At 45.6% G+C, this 21,970-nt stretch overlaps 1 protein-coding gene across 1 annotated transcript in view; it reads left to right on the top strand.

Moving 5' to 3' along the window:
* The window catches only part of MAN2C1 (mannosidase alpha class 2C member 1), a 290,720-nt gene extending 270,143 nt beyond the window's left edge, over positions 1 to 20,577 (top strand). Inside the window, exon 26 of the mRNA XM_069222163.1 lies at positions 20,328 to 20,577. Within this exon, the coding sequence (XP_069078264.1) occupies positions 20,328 to 20,445 (118 nt within the window). The 3' untranslated portion in view covers positions 20,446 to 20,577. The remainder of the gene's footprint in view (positions 1 to 20,327) is intronic.
* The last annotated feature ends 1,393 nt before the right edge of the window (positions 20,578 to 21,970 follow it).

Genomic DNA, 21,970 nt, shown 5'->3' with positions numbered 1-21,970 from the left:
AGTGTTGTTATGTACATTTAGGTAAAGACCCGTGATCATTAAAGGCCACAGTTTTATATATTTCGGTGAAACTGTTACATTGTAGATATCTACTGAAAATAATTACGAATATAATTACTCAATTCATTGAAGATTTCAGCATTGTGCATTCATTGTTTTGGGTTTTTCCTCAAAGTCTACAAGAGATATTGCATTGTATTTTGTGCTTATGCGAATACCTACTTTGAATGAAGTATGTAAGGGATGGCACATCCTGCTGATACTAAGCTAGTAACCTCCTTTAATCACATAATTGTGTTGTGTTGTGTAGGAAATAAGATTACCCAATTTGCAGGTAGGTGTCTGAGTAGATAAAAACAAAGAACAGTACAATAACAAATTTTATAAACAGTGGCCCTTATGTTCTGGTTATGCATATTTCTATCAAAGAATGCTAAATTGTAGAGGGGCTGCGTAATTCTCTAATTGAGAATAAATCAACTCTTATGGAAGTACAAACCATAATGTACAAATCTAAAGCATTTATATATATTATATATCATTTTTATTTTTTTTAAACAACAGAAATAGGGAGAACTTTGGTGCAGTGCTCAGTACAAGTGTACAAACATAAGACTGGGTTAAATCAATCAAACTCATTATATTTAAAGTGCTACAAATGACAGAAAATAAAGGTGTTAAATCAGTTCCTGTATGAAGCATCCCTAGCTTGAACAGTTGAAATTTGGCCTCGTAATTTTACATGCATTGACATTTCACCCAAAACTTGAATTTACAGGGATATAATTGGGATGAAAATTGTATAAAGTGTAGTTGTAGCGTGAGCTCCAAAGAATTGTGAAAACATAATAATTATCAAACAGATAAGCATGGGTCAGAGCAACTGATCCACCAAGTATATGATTTATGCAAAAATAACTAACAGAAAGAACTTACCAATGGTGCTTTCACTTTCTTGACTAACGTCAGGAAGGTTGGGTCACATATTTGATTGATTGCATTGTTTGTCTTCATGTGTGCTCACACTAGCACTGAGCACTGCACTCCACCAGTAATCTCTTTCCCTTATTCTTTTAGTGCAGTCCACATCATTCTAAGTAAAGCACTACATATCCGTAGAATGCCACAAATAGTTGGTGCCCTGTCAGAAGAAAAGAACAGAAAATTGCATTTTTGTGAATTGAGAACACATGCTATAAAATTCTATCTTCCCTTAAGTGCCAAACAAATAGTTCTCGAGTAGTTGCCTTTATTGAGGAAAATGCATGTCTGACTTCAAGGACGTTGTGGGAAACTTTCAACTGGCAGAGCTCTAGACTTATTGTTCAAAGGAAGGCATCAACCACATAATGACCCTGTAAAAGAACTTACTTGATTTGATGATATCCTCTCTTGACTGACAAATGGCCCTCTTGTTCTTGGATGTTAACAATGGAATTGCATAAACAAAGAAAACAAAGTGGTTGAAATGGGGGATTTGATTCCAAGCTTTTGACGCCTACATACGCAACTGTATCAAAAGATTTCAAAGATACAAGATACCCCTTCCTCACAGTGCTGTGCGTTGGATTCAGTTATTGTGTCGTCCAGCTCATCAGTCATCAGTGCTCCTCTCAAACAAATTTCTGGTGCTTCTTCATCCCTTCTTCATAGATTCTTCATCCCTTTCTGGTTTCTGAAAAATTAGTTTACTTACACTTAGCCATAGCTGACTAAAACATAACCAGCCCTGTATGCAACCAGAAAGGATTCTACAATGAAGCAATATAAATGTAAAGTGTTAAAAAAAAAATCTTGGCCTGGTGGCGTGGATTTAAATCTTTTTAAAGGCTTCTCTGATTGGCATTCTAAATTTAATTTCCTATGTGGTTGCTACAGGTATTAAAGCTTTAAATATAACCGCTGCAATTATTTGAATTCACATTCTGAAACATTGCCTTTGAATAATGAGTGGTGAGGTACCTTCTTCATTGTCTTCGCCATCCTCCTCATCCTCCTAAGAATTACGCCCCTCAGTGAGACTTGAATTCAGTTTCGGCCTTGCTAATGTATAATCTATTTCAGTTTATGGCCTCCCGTAGGAAGGTACTACTGATGCAGAACAAAGCTTTTTTGACACCAGTAACATTTGCCTGAACTATCAATGAAGAAGTTAGCCGGATTTTTTTTCTGCCTAAATCCCTCATCCCTAAATACTTCTACAGGTCTGAAATTCCTTAGGATAGGACAAATATGGTGGTCTTGTTGTATAGCCATTATGGTGCTGTTTCTGGACACTTTCATTTAGCAACTAGGCCTGCCAGCATGTGCCCTTTAGCCTAGTTACATTTTATTCTGCTTCATATTTATTATTTCAGAATAGGCCACGTTTGTGGTGTTGTTTTCTTTTCTTTATCTAGTTGTCCTTTCGCCTAGGAAAGCATTGCGTTTTTCAGCAAGACATTCTTTTCACTTTGTGCTTTCGTCAAGGCTGCAGCGAGATAGGGTTGCCGGTAGAAGTGGTACACTGCATCTTCAATGTTCACAGAAACACACACATCATTAAGTGGGAAAATGTTCTCAGACTATCAGCCGTTTTATTATAAAACCACTCCTCTGTGGTTTCAGCCAGATGACCACAACCTCTTGCTGCAGCTGCTTGCTGAGACTACCCTGGCCTACATGGGGATGGTGTCGGTATAGTCAACAGGTTCCTTGGTGAGGTATGGGGGATGATGTATTCCCAGGGGGGAATCCTGAAGGGCAGATTAGGGCTTATCCTATTGTGATCTAACATAGCTTAGGTAGGAACCGCATATATTACTCATAGTGACAGTATGGTGGGACTTTTCTTGTGATCCACTTTCCTTGTCGCCATTTCCTAGCATGTTTCATCATTCTAATTATTGTAATTCATTCCATTTTATCTAAGGCACAGCTGCTTCAATAAATCTTAAATATTGAATCATTCTCTGCCTCTGTTTGCCTTTGCATGTGTGAGGCTAATGTAACTGAGAGAAAAGGATGAGATCTGATACACCATGATTTCCCTGAGAAGTCATGTTGTCATGCACCCGTTGCCACAAATCATCCGCTATTAGTTGGCCGGATACAGATTAGGCTGACAGTTGTCACATGGTGTGGGATTGGACTCGGTTTCCCACAATTCAGGTGAAAATGCCACCTAAATCCAGTAGCCTCATTAGCATAATGAGAGCCCCCGCAACAGTCTTGCTCCAGGCTTCAAAATAACCTTTTCTAACTTCATACTGTTGCATTCTTAAATGGTATGATATTAGAGGATTTCATTTTTCTGAGGAGTTCGTTTGGCCATAGTAATTGGAAGCAGTGTTAGTTTTCCAGGACCGTATGTCTGTTCCAAGAATTTTTAGGTTAACAATGAGGGCTCCACGGAATTCTGTGTGCAAGCATTGTGCTCCAGGGGCATTGTCCAAGACAGGTGTGAGTTTTGGCCTGAACATTCTGAACAACCAGTGTAGGAAGTTGGCTCTGTATATACTATCTCAAAGTAAGAGATAGTGTGCACAGAGTCCAAGGGTTCCCCTTAGAGGTAAGATAGTGGCAAAATTAGAAAATTCTAATGCTCTATTTTGTGGTAGTGTGGTCGAGCAGTAGGCTTATCAGAGGGGAGTGTTAAGCACTTGTTGTACACACACAGGCAATAAATGAGGAACACACAATCAAAGACTTAACTCCTGGCCAATAGTTTTTATCTAGAGAAATATATTTTCTTAATTTATTTTTAGAACCACAAGTTCAAGATTTGAAGTAAATACATAAAATGCAAGGTACTCCACACAGGTAAGTTAGGAAATTGCAATAAGATATTTTAAAAGTAGACACAGTGCTAAATTCAACAGTTCCTGGTGGAGGTAAGTATTGGTTAGATTGTGAGGTAAGTAAGACACTTATAAGTCTCAGTTCCTGGGCATAGCAGCCCACTGTTGGGGGTTCAAGGCAACCCCAAAGTTACCACACCAGCAGCTAAAGGCTGGTCAGGTGCAGAGGTCAAAGAGGTGCCCAAAACACATAGGCGCCTATGGAGAACAGGGGTGCTACGGTTCCAGTCTGCCAGCAGGTAAGTACCCGCGTCCTCTGGGGGCAGACCAGGGGGTTTTTGTAGAGCACTGGGGTGGGGGGGACAAGTAGGCACACAAAACACACCCTCAGCGGTACAGGGGCGGCTGGATGCAGTGTGCAAAGCAGGCATTGGGTTTTGTATTGGTTTCAATGGAGGGACCCGGGGGTCACTCTAGTGGTGCAGGCAGAGCACAGGGGGGCTTCTCGGGCCAGCCACCATCTGGGCTAGGCAGAGGGTCGCCTGGGGGTCACTCCTGCACTGAAGTTCGGTTCCTTCCGGTCCTGGGGGCTGCGGACTTGGTTCTCTGGATCTCGAGCCTGGGGCATCGGGTGCAGATTGTGAAGTCTCACGCTTCAGACGGGAAGAGTGAGGTCTTTGAAGTTGTAGAAAAGTTGCAAGAATGTTGCTGGTTGTTAGGCAGAGCCGCTGCTTACGGGAGTTTCTTGGTCCTGGGATTCAGGACAGTCCTCTGAGGCTTCAGAGGTCGCTAGTCCCTGTTGGATGCGTCACTGGTTGCAGGTTATCGAGTCAGGAGACAGGCTGGTAGGGCTGGGTCCAAAGCAGTTGTCGTCTTCCGTCGTCTCTGCAGGGCTTGTAGGTCAGCAGTCCTTCTTCTTGTTTCAGGTTGCAGGAATCTGATTTCCTGGGTTCTGGGTCGCCCCTAAATACTAAATTTAGGGGTGTGCTTAGGTCTGTGAGGCAGTAGCCAATAGCTACACCCTCTTTGTGCCTCCTCCCTGTGGGGAGAGGGGCACATCCCTAATACTATTGGGGGAATCCTCCAAACTTAAGATGGAGGATTTCTAAAGGCAGGGGTCACCTCAGCTCAGAACACCATAAGGGCTGTCCTGACTGGTGGGTGACTCCTCCTTGTTTTTCTAATTATCTTCTCCAGCCTTGCGCCAACAGTGGGAGCAGTGGCCAGAGGGGCGGGCATCTCCACTACCTGGGATGCCCTGTGGCGTTGTAACAAAAGTGGTGAGCCTTTGAGGCTCACCGCCAGGTGTTACAGTTCCTGCAGGGGGAGGTGAGAAGCACCTCCACCCAGTACAGGCTTTGTTCCTGGCCACAGATTGACAAAGGCACTCTCCCCATGTGGCCAGCAACTCATCTAGTTGTGGCAGGCTGGCAGAAACTGGTCAGCCTAACACTAGAAGTCGGACTGGTATTCAGGGGGCATCTCTGAGATGCCCTTTGGATGTATTTTACAATAAATCCCACACTGTCATCAGTGTACATTTATTGTGCTGAGAAGTTCAATACCAACCTTCACAGATTTCAGTGTAGCCATTATGGAACTGTGGGATTCGTGTTTGACAAACTCCCAGACCATATACCCTTTATGGTTACCCTGCACTTACAATGTCTAAGGTTTTGCTTAGACACTGTAGGGGCATAGTGCTCATGCACTTATGCCGTCACCTGTGGTATAGTGCACCCTGCCTTAGGGCTGTAAGGCCTGTTAGAGGGGTGACTTACCTATGCCACAGGCAGTGAGAGGTGGGCATGGCACTCTGAGGAGAGTGCCATGGCAACTTAGTCATTTTCTCCCCACCAGCACACACAAGCTGCGAGGCAGTGTGCATGTGCTGAGTGAAGGGTCCCCACGGTGGCATAAGACATGCTGCAGCCCTTAGAGATCTTCCCTTGCAACAGGGCCTTTGGTACCTGGGGTACCATTTACAAGGGACGTATTTGTGGGCCAGGGCTGTGCCAATTGTGGGAACAAAGGTACAGTTTAGGGAAAGAACACTGGTGCTGGGGCCTGGTTAGCAGGGTCCCAGCACACTTTGAATCATAACTGCCATCAATAAAAGGAAAAAAGTCAGGGGGTAACAATTCCAAGGAAGGCATTTCCTTACGTGCAGCATAAGGGCAAGATTCACTTTTCCACTGACCCGAAACTGGCCATCAAGTATGCTAAATCTGTCCCTATAAAGGCGACTCCGGATTGTTCGCAGGCTGCTGGAGGTGGTGTCGACACTCTTAGTGATAATGATTGAACTCATTTTGTTGCAGTGGGCCACCAGCAGCTCTGCACAGTGATTTGGGGGCTAGTTGAATTTAGACTATGTCCTTATTTTCGGTGCAGTCTGTCTTGCAGTATAACCAGCGCTGCGTGAGCTCCTGCCCACCCATCCCCACGTGGGTGGTTAACAGATGGCCATGTCGGCGCTCCGCTGGATGAATCCAATTGAGCTGTCTGTTACTATGTTGTGGGATATGTGTTTGGGTGTGGGTGGGTTTGCAGGGTGGGCCCAATTGGGGGGTCAGCGTGGGTGGGGGTGCTTGCTTTCTTGTTGTGCACTGCATTCTCAGCTTTCCTTTTATCTCTGCATTGCTGTCTCTCTTCGTCCTCAGGGCTTTTCTGTATGATGTATAGATATACAATGGTTATGGCGCAGTTGAGGGGACTGCTATGATGATTTCTAAAGGGGTGGCATATGTGAACTGTATGACCTGGAAAGTTCGGGGGCTGAACGATAGGCGTAAGATGAAGTTGCTTTCTGCATACTTGCAGCGCCATGCAGCTGATATTTCTATGCTTCAGGAGATTCTTCTGACGGCTGCCACAAAACCTAGTCTGAGAGCTGGCTGGATTGGAGAATGACATGTGGCTGCGTATTCAAGCTGTGGGCGTGGGGTTGCAATTGTGATTCGCAAAGGTCTGCAGTGGCATACTGAGAGGGTGATTCTAGTCCCGCAGGGTCGCTATGTTCTTCTTCATGGTACACTGCGTGACAAACCGTTTTGCCTGGTGTCAGTATACAGTCCCAATGTGGATGACCCGCAGTTTTTTTAAGAGGTGTTTCGATTGACATGCTCCCTGGGGCTGGGGTCGATACTATGAGGTGGCGACTTTAACATAGTTTTGGATGTGGAGGCTGATCATGAGAGCCAGGCGCGGCCTCAATATGTGGGGCTGCGGAGGCACTTGCTCGTATCATGACGGAAGGTGCTGTGGTTGATCTATGGAGGGCAAAACATGGCACTGTTAGGGAAGGTACCTGTGTTAATACTGTCCATAGCAGCTGGTCACGACTGGACAGATGGCTCTGTACCAAGAATGTGGAGCTATGAACGGATGCTGTTGAGCACATGCCCCAAACCTTGTCTGATCATTCCCCGGTTTTGTTGCAACTGGGGATTCCAGGGTGCGCGACGCAGGACTTTTTGTGGAGGCTGCCGTGCAATGCATTGAAGGATTCTGTTTTCAGAGAGGAGGTCCATACGGTCATAAAGGAGTACTTTGCGACTAATAAAGGCTCGGTCTCATCGGCTGGTACCTTGTGGGAGGCGTTCAAAGTGGTGATCCAGGGGATCTGCTTAACTAAACAGCATGGCGTGCTCAGGGCAATATGTTGTGAATTGGCAAATTTAGAGGCTCAGTTGATTGTGCTGGAGAAACACCTGTACGCTGGTATGTCAAATGCTCTCCTGGCGGAGTTACGGGAGAAGCTGTCGCACTATGAGGAATCGGCGCTCCTCGAGCTCTGCTTCCTGGGTAAAGAGGCAACGGTGCGACTGTAATGACAGGGCGAGTGGACTGGCAGAATGGTGGCGGAAATGCTACATCGACCATGGACTGGGAACTATATGGTGGAGCTGCTGGATTCTGCAGGTGTCCATCGAACGGGTGTGGAGGAGGTTGGGCGTGTGATGCAGTTCTATGCTTCCCTCTATTCTGCCTTGGACAGCTAGGACTCTGAGGCCTATTCAGATTATTTTGAGGATAGATACAGATAAGACCACTGCACCCATAAAAGTCAATATCATATAGTGCAACAGTAAGAGTTGGTGTAGAAGGTCCAAAGTGTATATTACAGGAGTCTTCTTGATGTTCCAAAGGATGATTTATTTAAGTTCAGTAAAGCACAGCCAACACGTGTTTCGTCACACAGTGACTTTTTCAAGGCTGTAGAAAGATATATTATACATAAGCAAAATGTAGGTCGCAAAACTTATTTATACAGAAACGTAGATACCAAAACATTTTGCCATGTTAAAGATAATGAGATGGATAGATTATAGGTAAGGAAAGGTAGACATAACCTCAGTGGTTCGGGTATGAAGAAACAAAAAACACCCGTAGATACGAAATATAGTGAACATTTCAGGTTAACTGTTTCAAAACATAACCAGATATTGTGTATAAATCACCCAACCGTGTGAGAAGGGCACAGTGCCTGGATAGTCAGACATATAGGGATGCGAGAACCGTCAAGAGTTAGAGAAGATGCACAGTGTGTAAGGTAATCACCCCATATTTGCAAGACCTACCTAAATAATGCATGAACATTTACCATGTCCATCTAAATAGTGGTGTAATAAACTGCAAAAAAGTGAATGGGGGGGGACAAAAGGGGGAACAAGAAAAAGAGGAAGGAAAAAAAGGGGGAGACAAAATGTGGTGAGTAGTGGTTGGAAATATTGGATAAAACTGAGTAATATTAATATCCATAGATTTTGGAAATACTAATATATATTAATAATAATATCCTGATGAGTACCTGTTATCTAGTCACATTGGACTGAGAGACCAATGTGTGGGTAGAGCACGAAAAGTAATGGTAGTTGTAGTGAGTATATCCTCCGTGAGTTGAGTCAAATGGTAGTTCAATAAGTTGTACATCAGCGGGCCAATATATTTTTTTTAATGGAATTTGTAAAAATTAATGTAGAGCTAGTTTAATTAGCTAATAAGAGATGAGAAGAGGCGATCCGTTCCATATTTTGTTATTGCTTGAATAAGGTTTAACAAATGTTGGTGATCAATAAAGTAATTTAGGAACAGGAGTCTGAATTAGGGGTATTGCGAACTCTGGTATCACATATGTATCAGCAAAAAAATAAAAATAAAAACCAAATAGTGTTCTCCTATTTCAAAAACTGTGACCGTAGTTTGCCAGAGAGCAGAAATCTGTTTAAGGAATTTAGCAAAAGCCGGTAACAATTATGTATCGGCTTATTTAGTTTAGAGTGTTAAGAACACCCCTAGACCTATCCAAGGATAAGGAGCAAGTCAATTTCCTTACCTGCGTGATCGTAACACCTTCGTAGCAGTAAATGGTAGAGACGCTGTGAATTGCAGGGTTATTTAAATGGTTTCTCGTAAACCAAATAGAGAACAGACTCCGCATACGTGACCAGAACGTTGCGATTGACGCCACCCGTTTGTTGTGATATCGAGCTTGTGCTCGACTGTTTTTAGAGGAAGACTAGACCGGTAAGAGTTAAGTCCGAAAGTTGGTAAAAGGAGGAAAAAAGTGGCTGCGATTTTATTAGCGGAGATGAAGACAGAGGTGAAGACGAGCTGTCCAGAAACAAATAGGAGCCGGAAAAAGTAGCGGCCATATTGTTTGGGGAAAAATAAATGAGCGTTATGGAGCTAAGACAGTTTGAGAAGGTCTACATGTGCAGAGTGGTTCCTATAATGCATGCAAGTTGGAAAGTTGCAGAGACATAAAGAAGAGACAAAGTTGGAACCAAAAAGTTAAAAAAAAAAATATATATATATATATATATAGTCAGATAAGCAAAAAGATACATCTTGAGTAGTTGTGCAATTTAAGTGAATATGGTGGACATATATATTAACGTAGTACATATATGTAATTGTATAGTATAGTACATCACCATAAGATTGGGCGTACCTCTACATTTGAGAGCCCGTATCATAGATGAGCAGTGAAGAAGGAAACATATGTTAGAGTTTATAGAGCATATGAGGAGAGTAATCATGGAAAAAGGAGACAAAACCAGCAACCATGAAACAAATCTGAAAACAGTACATTAGATTGTGAGTGCAAATGATGCTAATGGGTATCAGACTGCAGGAGGCAATAAAATACTGTAGTGTGACACATAGAACAGCATAATTACAATGGTGTGTAGCGTTTACATGATAATATGGAAGAACTGGACAGGTATGGCCTTAAGTTAACATTTCCAAAAGGTAATACAAGTAGTTGCACATATTGTATGGTTATAGATAGGTGTATCAGAGTACTTTCAAGTCAGAAATATGTGTAGTTCCCTGTCTGTATTCAAACCTTTTTCCACAGCTCGTAGCTTACGTATCCACCTTGCTTCACATTTTCTGAGTTCTTTTGTCCTGTCACCTAGTCTAGGGTGGCTAGTGACTTGGGCGATGCCGTGGAATCTGATGTTCCGAATATCAGTTTCATCATGTAGTGCGTTGAAGTGAACAGCTAGGGGATAGTTGCTATTGAAATTTCTAACATATTTTGAGGATATCAGTTTACTGTGGCTGGAGAACAAGCACCGGCAATATTTGGATGTGCCTTTCTCTGTTGAGGATATTGTGCAGGTCATCCACGGTCTGCCCGGGGACAAGGCCGCTCCCCTTGATAGGCTCACAGCATCCTTTTATAAGGAATATGCAGATTTGTTGGCTCCACATTTATTAGATGTGTATGCTGAGGCGCTTGAATGCGGCACCCTGCCACCGTCGCTGAGGGAAGCCCTTATAGTTACTATATTGAAGCCGGGCAAAGATCTGCGCTCTTGCGATTCATATCAACCACTGTCGTTTATAAATCTGGATAATAAGATTTTGGCGAAGCTACTGGCTATGCGCCTGCAGCCTCTTCTTCCGTCTTTGGTGCTCCCGGACCAATCTGTCTTTGTGCCGGGTCGCTCGACCATGTATAATCTTCGTACCTTCTTTGCAATAGCGCAGACAGTGCCTCCTGAGGACCACATTGCGGCAGTCTTTTTGGACGCCACTAAGGTGTCTTATTCTTTGGAATGGTCATATTTGTTTGGCCTACTAGTGCGGGTGGGTTTGAGCCTCAGATTAATCCAGTTAATTTGCCTTCTGTACTTGGCTCCTGTGGTGCGATTGAAAGTTAATGGGATGACAGTGGATCCTTTCCCGGTGTCTAGGGGTACCCGTCAGGGCTGCCCCATTTCACCCCGGCTCTTTGCAGTGGTGATGGAATCGCTGGCTGCACAGCTGCGACAACACCATAACCATGGAGGTTTAGCGTTTAGACAACGCCCAATCTTGGTTTCTATGTATGCTGATGATGTTTCTCTATATGTACGGGACCCGCATGTTCACCTAAATATACTTCTAGACGAGATTGCATGCTTTGGCCGGATCTCTGAGATCACCATCAATTGGTATAAGTCTGTGTTCTTGCCTCTGTCAGCTGTCACGGTGCAGTATTGTTCGCGGTATCCTTTGCGCTGTGCCAATGTTCCGGTCTGATATCTGGGCATCTGGTTGTGCAGGGAACTAAATGAGCTATGGTCAGCCAATTATGGTATGGCCATCGGTTGGCTGGAAGACAAGGTCGGGACATGGCGCTCCTTACCGCTCTCGCTGACTGGCCGTATAGCCATTGCGAAGATGGTGGTTCTGCCTAATTTCTCTATTTGTTTACCAACATCCCTCTTGTGCTCATTTCCAGTTTTCGGAAGAGGCTTTGGTCTTTGCTTGTCTCCTTGGTTTGGGCCGGTAAGCACCCCAGGATATCATGGAAGATGCTCGTGCTACTGTTCGAGCTGGGCGGTTTAGCTGCTCCAGACTTGGATCTTTATTATACTTGCGCACAAGCTCACTATGCACATTTTTGGATGCACCCTATAAAATGCTTACCGCACTTGGCTCCGGAGCAGAACTTGATTTGGTCTGCCCGACTGTCTGGAGTGTTATATGATACACCTCGTCCTGCCCTGCGGGGCGCGGATACGGTGGCGTGTATGACGAAGGGCCTGGCGAGCGCTCCTGCAGCGGGCCGGGGGCGGGGTGCCATTCGCCCCCTCGCCGCTAGTGAGGGACGTTGTGCACCCTCGTGCAATAGGAGGTGGCCGATTAGACCGGCATATATAGGAATTTCAGCTGACGACTTTGGGCTCCTGGTACCCTGTGAATTAATTTATCTCTTCCGAGGTAGCGCTCCGTGCGACCCCATGCAATATCAGCTTAGTTATCTTCAGATCAGGTAATCCCTGTAATCCAGGTACCCCACCTTTTCTGCGGCACCCCTGGTGAGTCGTGTTTTGGAGTTATTGTATAGGTCGCCGTCTCCCCGTGGTCTTATTACCAGCTTGTATGTGTGTATGCAGACAACAGCGCCTACAGTTCCCTCCAGGGCAAGAGGGCAGTGGGAACTGGATGTGGGAGAGGCCCTGTCGGATGACGTGTGGAAATACTGTTGTGCGCATATGCGTGAGCTTTCCCCCAATTACAGATTACGTCTGCTGCATTCTAAATTTCTGCATTGCTTGTATTACATTCCCCGCAGCCTTCAGCGGATGGGTGTTCGGTCTGATGATCGCTGCGATAGATATGCTGCGCGGGGAGCGGATTTTCTGCACTTGGTGTGGGGTTGTGGGGGCGCTGGTGGGCTGTTGGGCGGACGTGTTGAATGCGCTGGAGGAGATCGTTGGGATCACATTACCGAGATGTCTTACGTGTGCACTCTTGAGTTATATTAGGGAGATTCCCCCTAAGAAAGGAGACTAATGGGCTTGCTCCTGGTGTTGGCGAAACGCAGAGCTGCAATGTGCTAGGGTAGAAAGCTATCCCCTCGTTGCCAGCATTGGCTGCGAGATGCTGTGTACTGTCAAGAGCAGTTGGCAGCTTACTGGGAGTTGATGACACCCAACGCCCGTCCAAGGGATGTGTGGTCCCCTCTGCGGACCTTCCTTGAACACTGGCAGCAAAATAATGTGTAGATAACTAGCATTTGGCGTTGCTCGTCTCGGTGGCCCCCTCCCCTCTTCCTCTTCGTCTCCATCCTCTCCCTCTTCATTGTCATGAGATTACGCTTGGTTGGTTCGGCTTGGCTGTTATAGATACGATGACTCCTTGTGAGAAAGTAGCCTCTTTCTAGCCTTGTTACCCCCACTTTGGGCCTGTTTGTGAGTGTATATCAGGGTGTTTTCACTGTCTCACTGGGATCCTGCTAGTCAGGGCCCAGTGCTCATAGTGAAAACCCTATGTTTTCAGTATGTTTGTTATGTGCCACTGGGACCCTGCTAGTCAGGACCCCAGTGCTCATAAGTTTGTGACCTATATGTATGTGTTCCCTGTGTGGTGCCTAACTGTCTCACTGAGGCTCTGCTAACCAGAACCTCAGTGGTTATGCTCTCTCATTTCTTTCCAAATTGTCACTAACAGGCTAGTGACCAATTTTACCAATTTACATTGGCTTACTGGAACACCCTTATAATTCCCTAGTATATGGTACTGAGGTACCCAGGGTATTGGGGTTCCAGGAGATCCATATGGGCTGCAGCATTTCTTTTGCCACCCATAGGGAGCTCTGACAATTCTTACACAGGCCTGCCACTGCAGCCTGAGTGAAATAACGTCCACGTTATTTCACAGCCATTTTACACTGCACTTAAGTAACTTATAAGTCACCTATATGTCTAACCTTTACCTGGTAAAGGTTAGGTGCAAAGTTACTTAGTGTGAGGGCACCCTGGCACTAGCCAAAGTGCCCCCACATTGTTCAGAGCCAATTCCCTGAACTTTGTGAGTGCGGGGACACCATTACACGTGTGCACTACATATAGGTCACTACCTATATGTGGCTTCACAATGGTAACTCCGAATATGGCCATGTAACATGTCTATGATCATGGAATTGCCCCCTCTATGCCATCCTGGCATAGTTGGCACAATCCCATGATCCCAGTGGTCTGTAGCACAGACCCTGGTACTGCCAAACTGCCCTTCCTGGGGTTTCACTGCAGCTGCTGCTGCTGCCAACCCCTCAGACAGGCATCTGCCCTCCTGGGGTCCAGCCAGGCCTGGCCCAGGATGGCAGAACAAAGAACTTCCTCTGAGAGAGGGTGTGACACCTTCTCCCTTTGGAAAATGGTGTGAAGGCAGGGGAGGAGTAGCCTCCCCCAGCCTCTGGAAATGCTTTGTTGGGCACAGATGTGCCCAATTCTGCATAAGCCAGTCTACACCGGTTCAGGGGACCCCTTAGCCCTGCTCTGGCGCGAAACTGGACAAAGGAAAGGGAAGTGACCACTCCCCTGACCTGCACCTCCCCTGGGAGGTGTCCAGAGCTCCTCCAGTGTGCTCCAGACCTCTGCCATCTTGGAAACAGAGGTGCTGCTGGCTCACTGGACTGCTCTGAGTGGCCAGTGCCACCAGGTGACGTCAGAGACTCCTTCTGATAGGCTCCTTCAGGTGATAGTAGCCTATCCTCCCTCCTAGGTAGCCAAACCCTCTTTTCTGGCTATTTAGGGTCTCTGTCTCTGGGGAAACTTTAGATAACGAATGCAAGAGCTCAGCCGAGTTCCTCTGCATCTCTCTCTTCACCTTCTGATAAGGAATCGACTGCTGACCGCGCTGGAAGCCTGCAAACCTGCAACATAGTAGCAAAGACGACTACTGCAACTCTGTAACGCTGATCCTGCCGCCTTCTTGACTGTTTTCCTGTCTGTGCATGCTGTGGGGGTAGTCCGCCTCCTCTCTGCACCAGAAGCTCCGAAGAAATCTCCCGTGGGTCGACGGAATCTTCCCCCTGCAACCGCAGGCACCAAAAAGCTGCATTACCGGTCCCTTGGGTCTCCTCTCAGCACGACGAGCGAGGTCCCTCGAATCCAGCGACTCTGTCCAAGTGACCCCCACAGTCCAGTGACTCTTCAGTCCAAGTTGGGTGGAGGTAAGTCCTTGCCTCACCTCGCTGGGCTGCATTGCTGGGAACCGCGACTTTTGCAGCTACTCCGGCCCCTGTGCACTTCCGGCGGAAATCCTTTGTGCACAGCCAAGCCTGGGTCCACGGCACTCTAACCTGCATTGCACGACTTTCTAAGTTGGTCTCCGGCGACGTGGGACTCCTTTGTGCGACTTCGGGTGAGCACCGTTTCACGCATCCTCGTAGTGCCTGTTTCTGGCACTTCTCCGGGTGCTACCTGCTTCAGAGAGGGCTCCTTGTCTTGCTCGACGTCCCCTCTCTCTGCTGGTCCAATTTGCGACCTCCTGGTCCCTCCTGGGCCTCAGCAGCGTCCAAAAACGCTAACCGCATGATTTGCAGCTAGCAAGGCTTGTTGGCGTTCTTTCGGCGGGAAAACACTTCTGCACGACTCTCCACGGCGAGAGGGATCCGTCCACCAAAGGGGAAGACTCTAGCCCTTTTCGTTCCTGCAGAAACCTCAGCTTCTTCTGTCCAGTAGAAGCTTCTTTGCACCCGCAGCTGGCATTTCCTGGGCATTTGCCCATCTCCGACTTACTTGTGACTTTTGGACTTGGTCCCCTTGTTCCACAGGTACCCTAGATTGGAAATCCACAGTTGTTGCATTGTTGGTTTGTGTCTTTCCTGCATTATTCCTCTAACACTCTTTGTCCTAAGGGGAACTTTAGTGCACTTTGCACTCACTTTTCAGGGTCTTGGGGAGGGTTATTTTTCTAACTCTCACTATTTTCTAATAGTCCCAGCGACCCTCTACAAGGTCACATAGGTTTGGGGTCCATTTGTGGTTCGCATTCCACTTTTGGAGTATATGGTTTGTATTGCCCCTTTCCCTATGTTTCCCCATTGCATCCTATTGTAACTATACATTGTTTGCACTGTTTTCTAAGACTATATTGCATATTTTTGCTATTGTGTATATATATCTTGTGTATATTTCCTATCCTCTCACTGAGGGTACACTCTAAGATACTTTGGCATATTGTCATAAAAATAAAGTACCTTTATTTTTAGTATAACTGTGTATTGTGTTTTCTTATGATATTGTGCATATGACACTAAGTGGTACTGTAGTAGCTTCACACGTCTCCTAGTTCAGCCTAGGCTGCTCTGCTAAGCTACCATTATCTATCAGCCTAAGCTGCTAGACACCCTATACACTAATAAGGGATAACTGGGCCTGGTGCAAGGTGCAAGTACCCCTTGGTACTCACTACAAGCCAGTCCAGCCTCCTACACTCCTCCCTATTTTCCTTCCTTTCTTTTCTGACTAACCTTTTCTCTTCCTTTGTCTTCCGATGCAGATGGGGCATGTATACTTGGGCTAGTTGGCCCTTGTTCGCTTACATTATATTTGCACAGACAAGGTATTATTGGTATTACCTGCTATTGGGCAGGCTGGGTCTGCTCCTCCGATTTTACTATTGATATGATCTTCTACCTTGGCTGTTGGACATTTTGCCAGATGCATCAGTGTTGTCTCTTGTATTGTGTTATACAATATTGAACTATGTAAGACACCTGCGACTGAACCATAGTTGTATTTATTAGAATATATGCTTCTGAAAAAGTCTGCTCATTGTGTTGCTGTAGGTTAATAGCATTTCCCACTATTATCATAACTGTCTGTGGTTAACCTGAGCTACCAGCCGTCAAAGGTAATCCAGAACTATCCAAAATATTTTCTTGTGGCATATCTGAATTTAACATTGGTAGTAGAGGGAGATTGGAACTAATCCTTTCTATCTGAGGCCATGCAGCAATAAACAGGTGCATCAAAAGGGGGTTGTCCTTATTGTTATCTGGTGTGCTTTGATGTGTAGATGTTTTTAATTCTCTACCTCACTTGACAGGCATTGCAAATGAGTTGGCTATCCATCGGGAACTCTGTGACATCAGTAGCTTCATGCGTGTAATTGTCATTCAAGATTGGGAGGGAAACCCAAATAAATTCATCCAAAGCTAACCGTACAAAATCTCAAACACCAAGGCAATCCATAAAGGTTTGGGAAAATGGGAGAAGAAAGGTATTGAGCAGTACTAAGTGGTACAGTGATCCGTTTATAAGGAAACGTAACCATCCGCACCACAGATGCTCATATTGTAAAGACAAGTTAACTCTGCCTGGCTGCTGCATGTCACCCCTGTATACAGCGGTCTTACCCCTTCTTAAATCTTCCTCTCTTTGAGGTTTGCATACTTTAGATCTTAGGCGCCTGTATAGGAAGCCAGCCGTCAGCACCACAGACGCTGAGATTTCAAAGCCTCTGTGAAGGTTGCCCAGGCTACTGTGCCTTTCTTCTCTATATAGCAGTCTTACAACTACAGTCTCTGCTTCTTTTTAATTCCTCCATCTCCCCGAGGTTCACACGTGGTAGCAGTAGGACAATCCTCCACAAGCTGCAATTATCTTCAGAGAGATGTGTCCACTACAAGAGGCCATCGAACAGTACACATCGAAGGGGAGGACGGGGCTAGGAGCAGAAACAGGAAATTAGTGCACATGCAGAATCAGTGGGGCTATGTCTGCCAACCTTGACATTACTTTATTTAGCAGACAAGCTGTTGTTGTTTAATTATAATATAGTTATGCAGCTTCTGCAGGAGTTGACCCATGTGTTCTCCATGTCTCCTTTTTTTATGCCTAAGTGGGACCTTAACTCTCTAATCAGCTTCTTGATGGGTTACCCCTTTGAGCCTATTGCAGTTTGCAGTTGGTCACTTGCAAGACTATGGGGGTTATTATGACCCTGGCAGTCACTAGCCCGCCAGGGTCACGGGGCGGTCGGATCGTCGCAGTCATGGCAGTCCGATGGCCACATTATGACCGTGGCGGAGCCGCCATGGTCCAACAGCTGACACCGCCAGCCTGCAGCCCTGGTGGTCCCGGTGATTGTAATCTACCAGGGCAGCGCTGCAAGCAGCGCTGCCTTGAGGTTCACAAGTCCCTATCCGCCAGCCGGCTGGTGGAATGGAAAACACAGGGGGGCCTTCACTGTCCATAAACTTGAAATGGGCAGTGCAGGGGCCCCAATGCACAGCCCCATCGCACATTCCACTGCCCGAATAACGGGCAGTGGAATGCACGACGGCTGCTGCTGCACCGCCACATTGCAGCCGGCTCCACTAGGAGCCGGCTGCAATGTTAAGACCCTGTTTCCACGCTGAGCCAGCGGGCGGAAACACTGTTTCCGCTCACCAGCCCAGCGAGGAACCCATAATAGGGCCAGCTGGGTTCAGGCCGCCTGGGTGGCCTGATGGCGGTTTGGCATTGGCGGGTGGCCCTCGCCAATGTCATAACGAGGGCCTATGTTCGTGATTGCCACTACTTGGGCTTGGAGTGTTAGTGGGTTGCAGGCTTTGTTCAATCTCATTTCATCACATTTCTTCTGAACAAGCCAGTTATTAGGACCAAAGTCCTGATTGCAAGTTTGGCAGTCGGCTCACCAAGGGGAAGGGCACCAATGTAATACCAGTGGCGACACGCCCCCCACCACCCCCAAGCGTATTACGTGTTCCCACTGGGCTGAGCGGTGGGAACAGTGCTACGATATTGGTCTTGGCTCCTTTAAGGGAGCTGAAGTCAATATCGTGGCACACCACCACCATCGGATTTGGCACTGTCTGCAAGCTTTGCGCCAACCTTTCCATGACGCGGTCCCAGCAATGTAAAGGGTGGCGGAAAGCTGAGTTATAATCAGCCAGGCGGTGCTGAGTTCAGTGCCGCCATGGCTGAGTACAACAACAATGTTCCTGGCGGAGACAGCGGTCCGACCCCCAGGGTCGTAAGGTGGCGGTTGGACCGCCTGGAGTGCGGCGATCCGACCGTCGCCGTGAGTGTGGCAGTCCTCAGGCCACCACGCTCTTAATCAGGCCTCAAAGTCTTCTTTCTTTCTGAAGGATGTCACCCTGTTGCATATGGTCAGTGCATCACTCTGCCCATTCCACCTGCCTTTTCATCCCACCTAAGAGGAGGACCACTTGTCCTCAGTTTTTATATTGACATGATCCACCGGTACTGGATTGATGATCAGGTCTTCCTTGGCTGTACTCATTCCCAAAAAGCGAAGGTAGATTAGAAGCAGACTATTTACAGCTGGAACATGCTGTGCATTAAAATCAACTACACTGTTATTAAACGGTTTGGAGGCCTACTCCACTAAGGCGAAGGCTGCTTCTGCGGCACTGTCTACAGCATTGTCCTGGACATCTGCTTGTGGCAACATGGTCTTTGATTCATACCTTCGCTTGGTTTATTGCCTCAACTCTAAGTCTGCAGGAACATCCATTTCCTAAGATCTGTTTTACAGGTCCACTTGATTTGACTGTCTGCATATTGATTCAAGTGGTGATGAATATGTGGATAGACATAATCATCAGCAGAACAAGTTCACTTACCTTTGGTGACAATCTTTACTATGGACACTTCATCTGTCTACAGATTCCTCACCAATTCTTTCCACTTCCCTGTTTGCGGACTGGTCATGCAACTGTTAATATTAAGCCCCAAGTTATTTTGTACTCTACAGGTTTTGTCAAATCTCATTGTCCTTGTTTCTGCCTCAAAAAAGGAAGAAAAGGACAATGAACTGACATTGCTGCAACAGGGTGGAGCCTTGTGTTTTTCCCTGATGTCATATCCACAGAAAGACAGAGTTGTGGCACCATCAACCGCTGCAGGAGAGCTAATGAAAAGTTTCCAGTTCAGCACCTGGAAGGATTGAAGAGGTGAGGAATGAGCATGTAGCTGGGGTATACACCAGAAAGTTTTTCACCAGAGGTAAGTAAATGCATCTTTGTGATATTCTGTCTAAAGTGAGTTACTTTAAAATGGGGATAGGGGAATGAATGCTGATAAACCCTAGCAGGGGGGTACATCTTCCTTGGAACACCTGTAGTCCGCATGTCATTACTCACTGTAGCAGGCCTGGGACATGCAGGTTATTTTTGTTATAGGTTAAGTGTGCCTACTAAACTCTCTGAGGGCTTGGGCCCAACTTTCAGAAGTGGTATCAGTGGTGAGAATACAGGCCAGCTCTACATAATGCTGGAGAGTTATTAGGTTCGATGACCTTGGGCGTTGAAAAGCATAACTTTAAGCTACAGTCAAAGAAGAATGTGCAATTGTGCTCTATGTCCTCAGTCGGCACAGACCCAATTATTACCTATCTGCAAATAACAAGAACAGGGGTGTTGAAGCAGTTAGTGATACCTTTGTTGTGCATTGTGAATAATACCCGAATTTTGTTTTATTGCCTTTTATTGTTCTGTACATTTCGAAGCACCTAAAATAATTCATAATTGATCATAATGAGGCATGATTTGTTATTTGAATGTGCTTTAGTTTTTTGAGTGACATTGTAACCACATTCCTTTGAAACAAGATAATCTTCCCACTCTTCAGTATCATTGGTCCTTCTTTTATTTCCTCATCCTCTGACTTTGTATAACTGGGATGTCCCTTCCCATGCCAGAAGGACATCCAAAGCGCATGAAAGACTAAGTACATATAGGTTACTAAATACCTTAGTAACTAGCTGTCTTTTTCTCTTTGCCCACAGTTGTGATCTCCTTGAATGCCCAGACCCTCACGGACACCTGCCAATGGAGGAACGTGGAGTAAAACTGTCCTTTACACCTTTCCAGATAATCTCCCTTCTCCTTGTTCTAAAGAAATAATTGCCACAGCTCCTCCAGAACTGTGGACTGGACATCGCTGGAATCATTTTCGATCCAAGATATAAGTTGAGACCGACTACTTTGTTCCTCTGAGAGGCATGTAGCATCAGAATAAAGATTAAGGAGAACAGAGTCCCAGGTTTCCCTCATTGCCTCACTATTGAATGATCTTCATTGAATCTGAATCACATCTGTTGGATCTCCTCAGAAATAGCCTCATCGGTGCCTCACTTTGGGGGAAAAAATCAAATTAATGTGGTGAAAGTTGCCCAGACACTGGCACTTTAATGCTACTGTGACTACTTTAGTAAACTGCACAGCCTGTGGCCAAATTTGGGGGAGGGGGTTTAGAAAAGAACACTTGGGAATACATCCTATTGATAAGAAGATGATGACTGGTCACTGAAGAAGTTCTACTGGCTTTTTCAAATTACTCAAAAGGAAAGTGAATAGTCTCCAACCCTTTGTGCAGCAATTTCAAATAGTCATCTTGGGGAGTTCTACTCACTACTGAACTTTCAGGTAGGAAAGTGAAAAAATCAGGATATGGTTTGGCCAGTAACCCTCTGCAAGGACAAATGATAAGTTACAAATTGTTCACATTCCTTTGACAGCAAAGGCAACGACCTGTTCAGTATCACAACTTAAATTGTTAATCGCAGCCACTCACCTCAGAGATTATAGTTTGTTTTTCAGATGCCTTTTAGGAATATCAGTGACAGTGATTTATTTAGAAAGTGGTGTATCAGAACATCCAACTTTAAATTACAGTTCTGTGTGCTTCTCAGATTCAGCACATTTTCCCCCATATGTCCTGTTGGAATTGATGTATTCTTGAACACATTTCAAATTTCTTTAGGTCTAAAAATTGCTTGTTCTTGCACAATTTCTTCGTCTAAAATATAACCGTGTTCTTTGAAATGCAATAATGTTTTTGAAATGCTACAAGGTTCCTGTAACATTTAACCCTGGAAATACAATAATGTTCCTTTAAACGTTTACCTTGGCCAAGAGCTTAAGTCCTGTTCTGGTCTGTACTCCAAATCAAACTTTGTATCAGTAATAGAATCTCCTCTTTCAGTGGTATAGCTGCTGTTTCCCCAAAGTTCTTCCTCTCTGATCAAGGGGATGTTTACTTTCCTGTTCTCAGATGCTGCTGGTAGTGTAAGACCTTCATCGCATGTGTGATTCTTCTTCCAGCAAAGTTACTGAATAGTGAGCAACTGTTCCAGGGTGGGCCCTCCTTAAATAGTCTAGCCCCACCCAAGATAACATAAGATCTTGCGTTCTCTTGCAAGATTATGCATTCTTCTGCAAGAGCTCATAAGGTCTTCCATTCTCCCAAAAGATCTTGTGTTTACAAAACAAGACACAAGCAGATTGGGACAAGTCTTGCAAAGCCTTGCTCCCCATTGGGTGAAGTGCAGGAGGCCACATTGGACCGCCCACAATCCCATTTATTCATAGGACAGGGGATATGATGACTCCTAAGCAAAGGTCCTAAGGCCATAGTACTAGCTAGCGA

Source organism: Pleurodeles waltl, chromosome 3_1, assembly GCF_031143425.1.
Source record: "Pleurodeles waltl isolate 20211129_DDA chromosome 3_1, aPleWal1.hap1.20221129, whole genome shotgun sequence".
Lineage (NCBI taxonomy): Eukaryota > Metazoa > Chordata > Amphibia > Caudata > Salamandridae > Pleurodeles > Pleurodeles waltl.
Note: the sequence above shows the minus strand (reverse complement) of the source record. Positions and strands in the feature narration are given on the sequence as shown.